Source organism: Pinus tabuliformis, chromosome Q (assembly GCF_031772625.1).
Source record: "Pinus tabuliformis cultivar Carrire ecotype Pingquan chromosome Q, CPIR1, whole genome shotgun sequence".
NCBI classification, from domain to species: domain Eukaryota; kingdom Viridiplantae; phylum Streptophyta; class Pinopsida; order Pinales; family Pinaceae; genus Pinus; species Pinus tabuliformis.
This window is the reverse complement of record NC_142296.1, coordinates 172176781-172189188: the sequence shown is the minus strand read 5'-3', so window position 1 is coordinate 172189188 and position 12408 is coordinate 172176781. Positions and strand designations below refer to the sequence as shown.

The 12408-nt window shown below is 39.0% G+C and overlaps 2 protein-coding genes across 3 annotated transcripts in view; both read left to right on the top strand.

Moving 5' to 3' along the window:
• The window catches only part of DCL1 (dicer-like 1), a 77799-nt gene that overhangs the window by 41812 nt on the left and 23579 nt on the right, over positions 1–12408 (top strand). The window lies entirely within an intron of this gene.
• LOC149218791 (glycine-rich RNA-binding protein 4, mitochondrial-like) lies at positions 1844–2146 on the top strand. Its single transcript, XM_089383646.1, has one exon. It carries the CDS (start codon positions 1901–1903, stop codon positions 2144–2146), a length of 246 nt encoding a protein of 81 aa, XP_089239772.1. The 5' UTR covers positions 1844–1900.

The following is a 12408-nucleotide window of genomic DNA, read 5'->3' as shown; positions in this document are numbered from 1 at the left end:
TAGATGGTTTAAGGCTGACCACCAATGGAAGGCAGGCATGCTTAGGGGCATCTTTGTCTTTGACTACAACTTTGAATCTGGTATGTCAGGTTGTGGCTCATGCTTTCTTGATGTGGCTTTGAAGCTTGTATATGACCATCACTTCCCCCCTTGTTAGATACAAGGTGAGAAGATGAAGAGATCTCAACTACAAGACTTTTCAATGTTCGAGAACAAATCCTGTTGTATGAACGAAATATCTTCTTGGTTGTTGAAGCCCATTGCCAAGAAGCGATCCATCCAAGATGAATCTTTGTTCTTGCAGGAGGCTTGTTTTTGAAGCATTTGTTTAAAGAATGAGTACGCCAACCACAATGCTTGCACAGATGAAGATCAAAACATTGATCTTTCATATGACCAATTTGGTCACAATGTTGGCATTTAACATTCTATTGTTGCTGCTGTGGAAGAGGAACATAATCTAAAACAGCTGAAGGTGAACTGTCATGAAGAAATCCAGCACTTTGAAATTGTATGGGCTTTGAGTAATCTTGGATATGAAAGGAAACCTCCTTATCATATCCAAGACCTATTCTGTGCTTATTGCTGATGAGTTCTTCCCAAGGTCTAATGATGGGCTTGGGAAGTGCAGATTGAACTTCGAAATCTGCATGCAAATATGCTCTGGAACTGGGCACTAAATCAACGTCAACTTCATATTCTTGTTGCTGATGGGAGTTTGTCTTAATTTGGAAAAGCGGATTGTTCTGAACAGAAAACAATTCAGAATGATGCTCACGTTGTTGTAGCTTTGTCTCAAGCTGCAAAAACTCAATTTTATCTTGTGCATTTTGTAGACATAATTTAATATCATAGAGGTTGTTTTGCTGACTTTTACCATTCCATCAGCAGTGGAATATATTAGAGTATTGAACAACGCTAATGCATCATCAAGTCTTGCCATCTTCTCAACAACTCAAGTCAGCAAATGATAAAACAATGATATAAAGATAGACAACAACTTGAGCAAATATCTCTGCAAACTTTATTTTCGTAATCAGACTAATCCCCCATGGAATGGATTTCATGCATGTAGGGTGGATATTACCTTTGCAAAAGGAGCTTAAGCATTAAAAATAGTATAATCATAAAGGCTTCTTTATGAGCAAAAAACTTCCCACAACAAATATATCTCTCCCACACTCAACACCCTCCTCTGCTTAATGCCACCATGAAATTGAATATGCAAATGCTATTGCTGCTGGGATGCTAAATAAACATAGAAAGGGACCGAGTAGACATCAAAAAATGGGGTTTGAACAAATGAATGAGCGCATGCAATTCTTCCCAATCTACAACATATAAATGGCTCTCTAACAATTTTGAAAATCAACACTGACCGGCTTTCATGCAGAGCTTGAGAACACAAGGATTACGTTGATGCTCAGCTTGATTAAAGCGACCACTCTTTATTAGTGGGCATATATATTAATTGGATCGACCATACCAAAGTACAATCCAAGTTGTCAGACCTTAACTTCAATCAATGCACATATAAAGAGCAGGTTGGAGATTTATATAAAGACTATTTAGGAACCGTATGATACAGACCAATCCACAGTTCATGACATATGTAAAACATCTAGCATATAATTCAACGCAATCTTGAATGGAGATTGAACCTGAGAGTAGTCGACAAAATTTGTAGGAGGAGGAGTCGACTCATACCATCGTATGCGTCTGAGAGGAGTCAGATAGTATGGGGAAGGGGGCAGCGGATAGGAGTCGGATAGTCCTTTGAGCGTATGATTGAACCCGACTCTGTACTTGACTTGGAAGCCTACTTAGGCAATCTATAACAAAACATACTGGATCAAATACCTCGGGACTCCCGCTTTCTCTCTACAATGTTGTTTGCAACATGTCATCTTCTAAACTTTTTGTTGGAGGGTTCTCATGGGGAACGGATGACCAATCCTTGAGGGAAGCATTTAGTGAATTTGGTGATGTGATAGAAGCAAGAATTATCTTGGATAGAGATAGTGGCAGGTCAAGAGGCTTCGGTTTTGTGAGTTTTAGCTTGGGAGAGGAAGCAACTTCTGCCCTATCAGCGATGGATGGCAAGGAAATTCAAGGTCGCAGTGTTCATGTTAACTGTATGGTATAGCGAGCGGTGGGAATTGCGAGTAAGGAAAACAAAACAGTGCACAAGAATTTGTGGAGGGGTGATAAGCTGGCCGAGAGTTGAGAACGCATGAGCGTGGAGTGTATGGGGTGTTATCCCGTAGGAAACGATTGGTACTAGTCCAAAGAGCATCGTTCCAGAGAGCAATGTATAGAGAGCATAAGAATGAGGAATAGGGCAGATCGCAAAAACGGGGAAGACTGCAGAAATGGTAGAAGGGAGTTACAAGGGCAAGAAAGCTGAAAATAGAACTGGCTTTGATACCATGTTAAACTCACATGGAATGTAAACACGGTATATGAAAGATAAACATTGAATGCATTATTATTGACATGATATCCATTTATATCACATTTGTGTGGCCCTTGGATTCATATTCCAAGTGGTCGCTTGGACTCCGGGTGGCTGTTCACATTCCACACCAACCCATAGAGGATTAGGTGTCCAACAAGTAAGAATAAATGAATTAGAATTCATCTTTGATGCTCTTTTTCATAGTATTCAAATACTTGTCACCTTTCTATCTAAAAGCAATGTAGAATTCATCCTTTGCTAGATGCTCTGTCCTGGTGGTTTTGTCTCCTTTTATCAACCCACATCTTTTCATGCCGTAAGTGTTTGAGGAAAGTGTATCTACCTTGCCTATTTACTTACTCCTTTAACTAGTTTCCTGTGAGATTGTATTAACTCTCAGCTTGTTTGACTCCATGCCTAATGGACTTACCTCTTTGCCCTACCACAATCTTTTAAAAAAATCCTCGCTTACACAGGATCTAGCCATTATATTCATTAAGAACCAGTTGCTGTAGTGACATTGAGTGACCGAGTTCAAGAGAGAGAATTCTCTTTGGGTTGGAAGGGCTAGCTTCCAATTTGAAAGATTTTTGTCTGTTTGTTTGTTTGTTGTTGTTGTTTTCGGTTACCTCGAGATTTGCCTTTACATATTCGGGTAAAATTCTGACTGATAATAGGATGATTGATCAATCTTGATTTTAAACTTGTTCTCTCACCTTACAAATGGGGTTAGTCTTTGGCCCTAGTCTAGTGGAACCTCTTATGAGGCCTTAGTGTTACGGGGGGGGCACTACTTGGGAAACTTGGATTTCATACTTAACACTTTCCATCATTCCCCTGATTTCACATCCATCCTACGAGCTTGTTGTCATTGGTTCATTGGGATTTGGCACCCTCATATCCACATCCTTGAGTCAGGGCCAAAAAACTTTGCCTTGGAGGTTGATGTAGCTAAAGAAAGTTAAAAACACAAGATTGCCACAATGAAAGAAAAAAAAAAGTTAAAATGAAAAAGATGGCTGGGATATTGATTAGTTCATGCGCAAAAGCCTAACATGGGCTCTACCTCGCTCATTAGCCATTACCTGGTTCCTAAGCACTAGATGATCCACCACATAATAAAGAAACTCTTGCATGCCCCAACCCTAATGTGCAAGAAACCAACTTATCCTTAAGGGGTAAACAAGTGCTATGTCATTAAAAGCAAGCATGGACACTTAAGTTATGCTCCTTATCAAAGCATTATTAAAAAGAAGTAAAAAACACACCAAACGGGTGGTAAAAGTAGGTCGAGAAAAGGGGCAACTGATACTTCAACGATTGCTCCCTCCATATATCTATAGACTCAGGATCATGGACCTCCATCAATTGATCCCATGACAATGACAACTAACCATGAAGCTTTTCCTCTACATTGCCACCATTATCACAAGCACCTATGAATTGAAGGGTTGGCCTTGGACATGTTACCTCCCCTTAGGGTGGAAACATCTAATAGGGTTGACCATCTAGCCACCCCTAAAAAGGTAGGGAACACTTTTACAGGACCTAGTCTAGTTAGATATTTGAAGGTGATCTTGGTTTGAAGTCTAACTATGCCCTTAACAATTAAGTATGGTCCACTATGATGCATCCATGGTTGTTGTCTCTAATCAATGGTAACTTTCAGTTGAGTTTGAGATGGTTTTGCGAGGTGGTCCTTCATAGACCAGTAGAGGCCTTGAGGGTACACATTCCAAGCTATCACTGCGCATGATGCCTATGTTATTCTACACTTTTAGGGAGCAGTGATGAGCTTGTAGATGCAACATCGTCCCTCCATAATAGAGCATTGGCCACTTTGACGATTCCAACAGTTGATTGAAGCTTTAGAGCACCCCCAGATTCTAAAACACTGAGCTCACTTTGCAGTGTTGGAAATTTTTGATGATGTACCTAGCAGATCTAGCATGCCCTGAGGCTGGCTTTGGCATTGTTTGATGGGCATAGCTTGATTTAGAGTCTAAATGATGATGGTTGTCCCTAGGATGACAAAGGAGTGCTTGTACCGCCTTTAGGAGCCCCAATGCTTGAGAGAGATTGCTCCACGTTGTCTCTGCAGCCCCCTTGTAGATGACACAAGGCACCCAAAGATGGCTTTTGACATACACGGGCATTCTAAGGCATGACTTGAGGTTTTCCCTCAATCATTTGGTTGATTATGATGGTTGGAGATGCATATTACCCACTTCATGCATTTTTGGAGCTTTATTTTCCCTATAAGGGCATGACGTCATGCTAGACAAGAGCTTTGATCCACACATGTGGGGTTTTAGTGGATTATTTTATTCTAGAGTTAGTGAGTTGGCTCGGAACCCATTGTCTTTATGTACACTCAAAATTAAACTTGTCATATGGCTTTTAGGCCAGTTAATGAGTGATTGGCCTCATATAAATTGTAGGTTTTAACCTTGTACCGAAATTACTTGCAAACGAATTCTTAAAACAAAAAATAAACAATGGCGAGAACATAAAACATAAAGCAAATATACATAGAGATTTTCCCTTGGATCCCAAAACCAGGACTACCAGATTGATTTTTCATTATATTCCTTTCAATGTTACAATACATATATACATGCCGAAGCATTCATAAACCCCAATCCATTAACCGTGGATTAGAACATAACTGTAGTTTTTTTGATCGGATCTACAAAATACCATGGGCAGAAAACTATCATGGCAAAAACCATGTGCGAAACCCATGCACAAAACCATAGGTAGGTCCACCCACCTATTATAGGGTTTGCGTGTGCGACTAGTCGTGGAAAGAATATAACACACACCCAACATTCTCCCACTTGTTTTCTTTTCCACACAGAGGGTCACAAGAGAGCTTAGTCATTGGTCCAACCTTGCAACGCCCATTGATTCTCTACACAAAGAAAACTTCTCAGTGCTCACATACTTTGCCCAATCTTCCGATGACATTCCTGTCGGTGCTGTGCCTGGATCTACAACAATCCATTGATCCTGGTCCAATAGATCCTCCATCTCGAGCTTCTATAATTCAAAACTCTGACCTTTAAATTTATCGATCTCTATCTTTCCATTGCTCGCCATCTTCTTTAACCGCATGAATCGATCCCACAGATCTCCCATTGAACAAGGTCCACCATAGGCCCGAGCAAAACCCCTCAACAGCAAAGGCGTTCCCTTGAAGCCGAAATTGCTTTGATACTAGATGTAGGTTTTAACCTTGTACAAGAATTAGCTGCAAACAGATTCTTAAAACATAAAATAAACAATGTCGAGAACATAAAACATAAGCAAATATACACAAATTTTCTCTTGGATCCCAAAACTGGGACTACCAGATTGATTTTTCATTATATTTCTTTCAATGTTACAATGCATATATATATACATGTCGAAGCATTCATAAACCCCAATCCATTAACCCTGGATTAGAACATAACTGTAGTTCCCTTGACCGGATCTACAAAATACCATGAACAAAAAAACATCATGCCCAAAACCATGTGCAAAAGCCATGCACAAAACCATAGGTAGGTCTGCGCACCTACTATAGGGTCCGTGTGTGCGACTAGTCGTGGAAAGAATGTAACACACACCTAACATAAATAGAAGATCACTCCATTGTTTCTTTTCATTATCACTTGTGGATTTCACCCTCCTTTAGAGAGCTCGACTCAACCTTGTGTAAACTCACTACTTGTGGAGATGTGATATTTTCAGAGCTATTTCTATTGGAGATTGATTTTTGTTTTGGAGGTATTTTTTTTGGAATTGAAAGAAGGCCATTTCATGGAAGATTTGTAAGTTTAATTGCAATTTTTTTATTGTTTTTGATGTGATTGATTAATGCTAGGGTTTTCCTTGTTTCATTTATGCAAATTGTTTATTGAAAATGAAGAAGAACACAGTGGGAGTAGCCAAGGCCATGATCCATGATCAAGATTTGCCAATGTTCTTATGGGCGGAGGTGTGTAATATGACTGTATATTTGAAGATTAAGAGTCCTCACAAGGCAATGGAGGACAAGACTCTTAAGTAGGTTTTACAAGAGTGATGTTGGAGGTGAGCCATCTTCGTATCTTTAGTAGTCTAGTTTATTTCCATATTCCTTTAGGGTAGAGGACTAAGCTGGAGCCTTCATTAAAGAAGTGTTTTTTTTTTTGAATACAATGAGACCTCAAAGTACTATAGGGTTTACATTCTAGGATGGAGGGAGATAGTGGTTGGTTGGGATGTCAGATTTGAGGAGGGTAGGACATTTAGGAGGTCACATGGGTTAGATCCAGTAGTGGTAAAGGATTGGGAGGGAGAGGTTGCAAAGGTTGAGAAAGGGCCGACAACACTAGCGACGTACATAACTTTCTGATCTGGAGGAGGAACAAGATGTTCCTTCGAGCTCTATTGGGATCAAGTAGAATTTGCATGATATTGGGGATCATGGGGAGGCTCCTAATAGGACCTTTAGTGATAGTAGATCACTTTCTAGATTTTCTAGTTATATGGCCTTAATGAGCAACATCAGTGAGTCTGAGGCGCTAAAGAAGTCACAAAAGAAATACAAGGCTAGGCATGATCAATAATGAGTTTGGCAAGTTGTGAGGCCATATGGCTTTGCAAGATGCTCAAAGGATCCATTGTGGTAGCCAAAGTTGTATCAAGGTTTTGGAAAATCCAGTGTTTGATGACAAGTCCATGCATGTAGAGATCAAATACCATTTCATTAGAGACAGGGTCCAGAAAAGGTGCTGTGAGATTGCAGTACATGTCCACAAAAGACTAGAGCAAGTGGCAGAGACTTTCACCAAATTCTTGGTGAAGGGGAAATTTATTTTCGAGAAGAAGTTGGGGATCTTGGAGAATCCCTTGTTAGGAGGGAGCGTTGATTTTTGTAGCTTTGAAAGGTCTTTTGCATAGGCTAGTGTTTTGCATGTAGGGAAGGAAATCCTCATTATGTGACTTGGTCTCCTTGTTGGTGTTTTTGCATGTATGGGAGGAAATCCTCATTATGTGACTTGGTCTCCTTCCTAAGTTTTAACTTAGGAAAAGTACATTGATTGATTACTTGTTTAATGTGGACCTTTGGCTACTGTTTTTCTAAGGATAAATAATTAATTATTTAAGTGACTTATACTTAATCTCCATCATTGATCAAAGAAACCTAAGTTTTAATGACTTTGGAGATTTGGGATTTTCCTTAGTGTTGATAACATTGATATTGATAAAAAATCGGTGAGTGTTCGAGAAACATTTTCTTGGTAATATTGGTGAAAAAAGCAGCAAATCACTACAGATATTAAAAAGTACACACACACACACACACACACACACACACACACATATATATATATTTGTACTTATTTTCAAATCGGAAAATTGGGAAAAATCAGGGAAAAGTTGCGTAAGGAAAATTTCATGATTTTTTCGGATAGAAAAATATATTGGTCGAAAAAATAATGATTTTTTGGAACATCGTTGAATAATTGGCAATGTTATCAACATTGATTTGGCCTGTGGAGAATAATAAAAGCAACCTAAGGGAGAGGATGAAGACAAAACACGAGAGATTTAGAGACAATTTTTTTTTTCAAAGAATTTGCTCGAGTCATGGTGCAGATTTGATGAGTGAGAGATGCAGATTTGATGAGTGAGAGATTCGTAGGCCCAAGAAATTAGAAAAGTGTGCAATTGGGAGTTTGAGTGAGCACGATTTTGCAGGTGGAGGGAACAATAGGAGGGCCGAGATTCACTTGAGGGCAATGTTGCGTACATCGCGATCGGTATTAAATTGGCGAGGGGAAATATCGGAAAAATCAGCAAATACAAAACTATTCATTTTTTTTTTTTTCAATTTTTTTTAATATCTAAAGCATCTACAACATAAAATAAATGCATTGACACATAAATATGATAAAAGAACTAATATATAAGATGTGTAATATCATTTCTAGTGCTACATCACACATAACAGTGAATCATGTCTTGAATAGTAAGTCATGAGTCCCAACTCAGCTTCAAAATATCAACAAAAATATAATAATGTATCTCATATCATGAGTCATAATGTCATATACAATGAAATGAACCAAATAATTAATACTACTGATCTCCTTTGCCCCTCTTGCGAGAAAATGCAATAGCTTTCCCTCTAGACGTAGATGGCGGTGGAGTTGGTAGTGGACTCTGCTGTGCTATAAAAGTTGAAGAACTAGGAGCTACAGGAGGTAGACCACCTTCTCTACTAGTGACAAGGGGTAGCCTGGGTAGGTCGTGTCACCTCCTCCTCCTCCTCTACCCCCTCCACTACCACCTCCTCTAACCAATCGGCGACAAACTCCATGAGAGGCTTCTCGGCCTTAGCCCTCCATGCAGTAGTGATGTCAATCCCATCCAATGAGATGGCCTCCATATCAGGGGTGCTCTCAAGTTGCCTCACCCACAATTGAAGATTGTAGTAGACATAGACCATGTCATTAAGTCACTGGGACTCCAACCTGTACAAGGGTCAAAATAATAACTATAAAAAATATATTATTTAATGAATTCAAAAAATTAATTGGAAATTTGGAATATTTTAAGTTTTAACCTGTTGCACTTCTTGTTGTGTATTTTTTCAAATACACTCCAGTTACGCTCGCATCCCGAGGAGCTACATGTTTGGCTGAGCACTTGAATGGCAAGCCTTCGCAGATTGGGTACTCTGCCACCATAGCTTCTCCACCATGCATCTACAACAAAATTACAAATAAGATAAACATAAGAAAAAAATGAAATTTGAAGGTTGAAGAAAAGTATGAAGTTATGAGCTTGAAGAGACAATGAAATTTGAAACAAACTAAAACATACTTGGTATTTTAGTCTTCCTATCAACCACAACCATGTCAAAACTAATGTGCCACCTGCAATCCTGTATCTCTCCATTTCTTTGGAGATTTCTGCACGTTCTGCTGGAGATGGCACCATCCTCTAAACACAGGTGAAGAATCCATCCATGACCTCAGCATCAAATAAGAACCCCCAGGGGTAAGAAAGTGCGGGGTTCAAGGAGAGGAGTGTGTTGTTCCATCGTTCATCAATCACTTCCCATAGGAGTTGTTTATGAAACCCCTCATCTCCCTTATCATCATAGTAGGTTCGAATGGATTCTTTGGCTCTGTCCATGGCTTCATACAAGTAGACCATTGCGGGCTTGTCACCATCAACTAATCGAAGAACCTTTACCAAAGGTTCAGTAATGCTGCACACCTCCTGCACTCCTGCCCAGAAGCTTTCTTGGTATGAAATTAATCTACATATGGCCTCTCCCTCTGGTTTGCGGCTAAATGCCAAAGCACGCCACTCATATGAAATAAACATTCTCTTCAAATCCCACATAGAATTCAAGAGGGATTGAAGAGATATGAAACTGGTGGCAAACCGTGTAATGGCGGGGCGCACCAACTCCTTGTTGTTGGTGAATGTTCTCATCAAATGAAGAACAGATGCATGATTATATATAACTTTTGTAATGCTTTTTGATGAGTTAACAATATCTTTGACAAAAGGAAATTTTCTTATGTCCTCCAACATCAAACCAATGCAATGTACAACACAAGGTGTCCAAAATAAAGTAGGATGCCTCTCCATAAGCATCTTGCTTGCAACAACATAATTTGCAGCATTGTCCGTTATCACTTGGAAAACATGTTCTAGAGCCACCTCCAAAATAAACACATCCAATAAATCACATAATAATCGTGCATCTTTGATAGGTGCAGATGCATCAACAGATTTCATAAACATTGTCCCCTTGGGACAATTAACCAAGAAGTTTACAAGGCTTTTACCCTTTGATCATTCCAACCATCTGACATCACAATCCTGTGTGTTGTGCTTATGATGCCTTAAACTTCTCCAATCGCTTGGTGTAGTCAACCTTTTCATTTTGAAGAATGCGGCCTCTAAAGTCATTATAAGAAGGGACTTTGTACCCTGGGCCAGCAATTGCAATAGCATCAGCAACAGGCTAGAAAAATGGATTATTCCTTGCAACGCTGAAAGGAATATGACTCCAAAGAAGAAACTTGCCCAACAACTTGTCAACTTCTTCTTTCTCCTTTTTTTAATAGTTGAAGAGATAGATGGTTGTGAACTAGGCGTGGTTCTAGGAACAAAATATGATGAGGCAGCTACAGGGTTGGTTGTAGATACTAATGCTGATGTAGAACCAATACCACTCTCACATTCACCTCCTAACACTCTACTCCCTGCTAGTTGACACTTCAGAGCTGACTTGGACAATTTGGTTTGCTCTTGTTCTTCCAATGATCTGAGGGCTCTTCAAATGATTTTCGGATTTGTATTGGTGCAGGGCCCTACCTCATGTCCAAGGATTTGTGCAAGGTGATACTTCAATCTGTAAACCCCCCTGTCATATGATGCCCACACAACTTGCAAGTCAAGTTTGATTTGTCAAACTCTCCATCAGGTTCACCAAATTCCCACAGAAGGTCTAATTTCCTTGGTATGTTTGTAACTTTGTTGAACTCTTGAGTTTTAATGTAAGATGAAGTTTGAAGTTGAACGATGAACCTAGGGCACAAGAAAAATTGCAAGTTTAAAAAATAAAAATAAAATTTAGATACACCACATTGAATTTTTGACTCAAAAAAATTCAACTCAATGTAACAATAGTGGAAAAAATGAACATTCAAACCCAAGCAAAAATGATGCAAAAAATCTAGGGCAAGAAGAAATTAAACTTATAAGTCTAACAATCAATTTTTTGTATTTTTGACCAGAATGAACTCTCTCCACTCTATGCAACAAAAATGAAAAAAACACAATCAAATCCACTAAAAAATCATTGAAAATCAATGGGTTATAGAAACCCAAAAAAAAACAAGAAGGAAAACAAAAAAATGGCCAAATTTGATGCCCATACCTGGAAACCACGCTTCGCTGAAGAAACTTGGTCCAAACTCGAATATTTCTTGCTTGGGATGCTAAATTCCTTCGCTTTTCTTCTCTTTGGCTCTTGTAGATGACTTATTCTCCTCCTTAGCTCTCAATCTTGCCCTTTGTCTGAAAAAATGACCAAAAAAACCTCAAAAATCGAACTTAGCAACTCGCTGTTTTCCGCCGTCACAATTTTTACTGATCAGATCGCGATTTTTGGAAAATACAAAATAAAAAAATTACCGGAAACATCAGCAATTATATTGTTTCAGCGAAGAAATGGAGATTTTTTCAAAAAATCGCGATGTTCGCAACATTGCTTGAGGGTGAGGCTGAGGTGTGCCGCGAGCTTGGAGAGGCCGAGATGGTAGAGGCCGAGTTTGTGGAGTGGTGCTGTAAGTGTGGGGAGGCCGAAATGGTTGAAGCTGCACTAGTAGAGGGACTAAGCAACTTCAAGAAGGTCAAACTTGTGAAAAATAGCTATCAAAGTGTAGGATGAATTTTTGGGGGCCGATTTTGCCAGGTTCCATTAGCTATATTTTCTGTGTATTTTCAGAGTGCCATTTTTCTGGTAAGCTAGCCCATAATTTCTCTGAGAAAATTTAATGAAGAGAGATTGGAGGGTTGAAATAATTGTTATTTTTCTGGGGTTATTTTTTGAATATTTACCGTTGCTATTTGCTGAGTTAAAGTGACAGAGAACTTTCTGTTTGTAGTTTTCAGATTTTATTTACTGCAAAAAATTACTGAGTAAAATAATTGTATGAGACATTAAATCTGAAACTGACACTTGAAAACTAATAGGGAGGATAAGAATCATTCCTCCCAATCACTCGATATAAACCCAATTGACATGGATAGAATAAACATAACAGTGTGTAACTTAGTCTTACTAATTAGAGGCTTTAAAACATTGAGATCATAAGCAAAGAGAGCAAATGTTGAATTGTCATTAGTGAAACAACCTCACAAATTAGATGCACTTGCTTTCATTAATT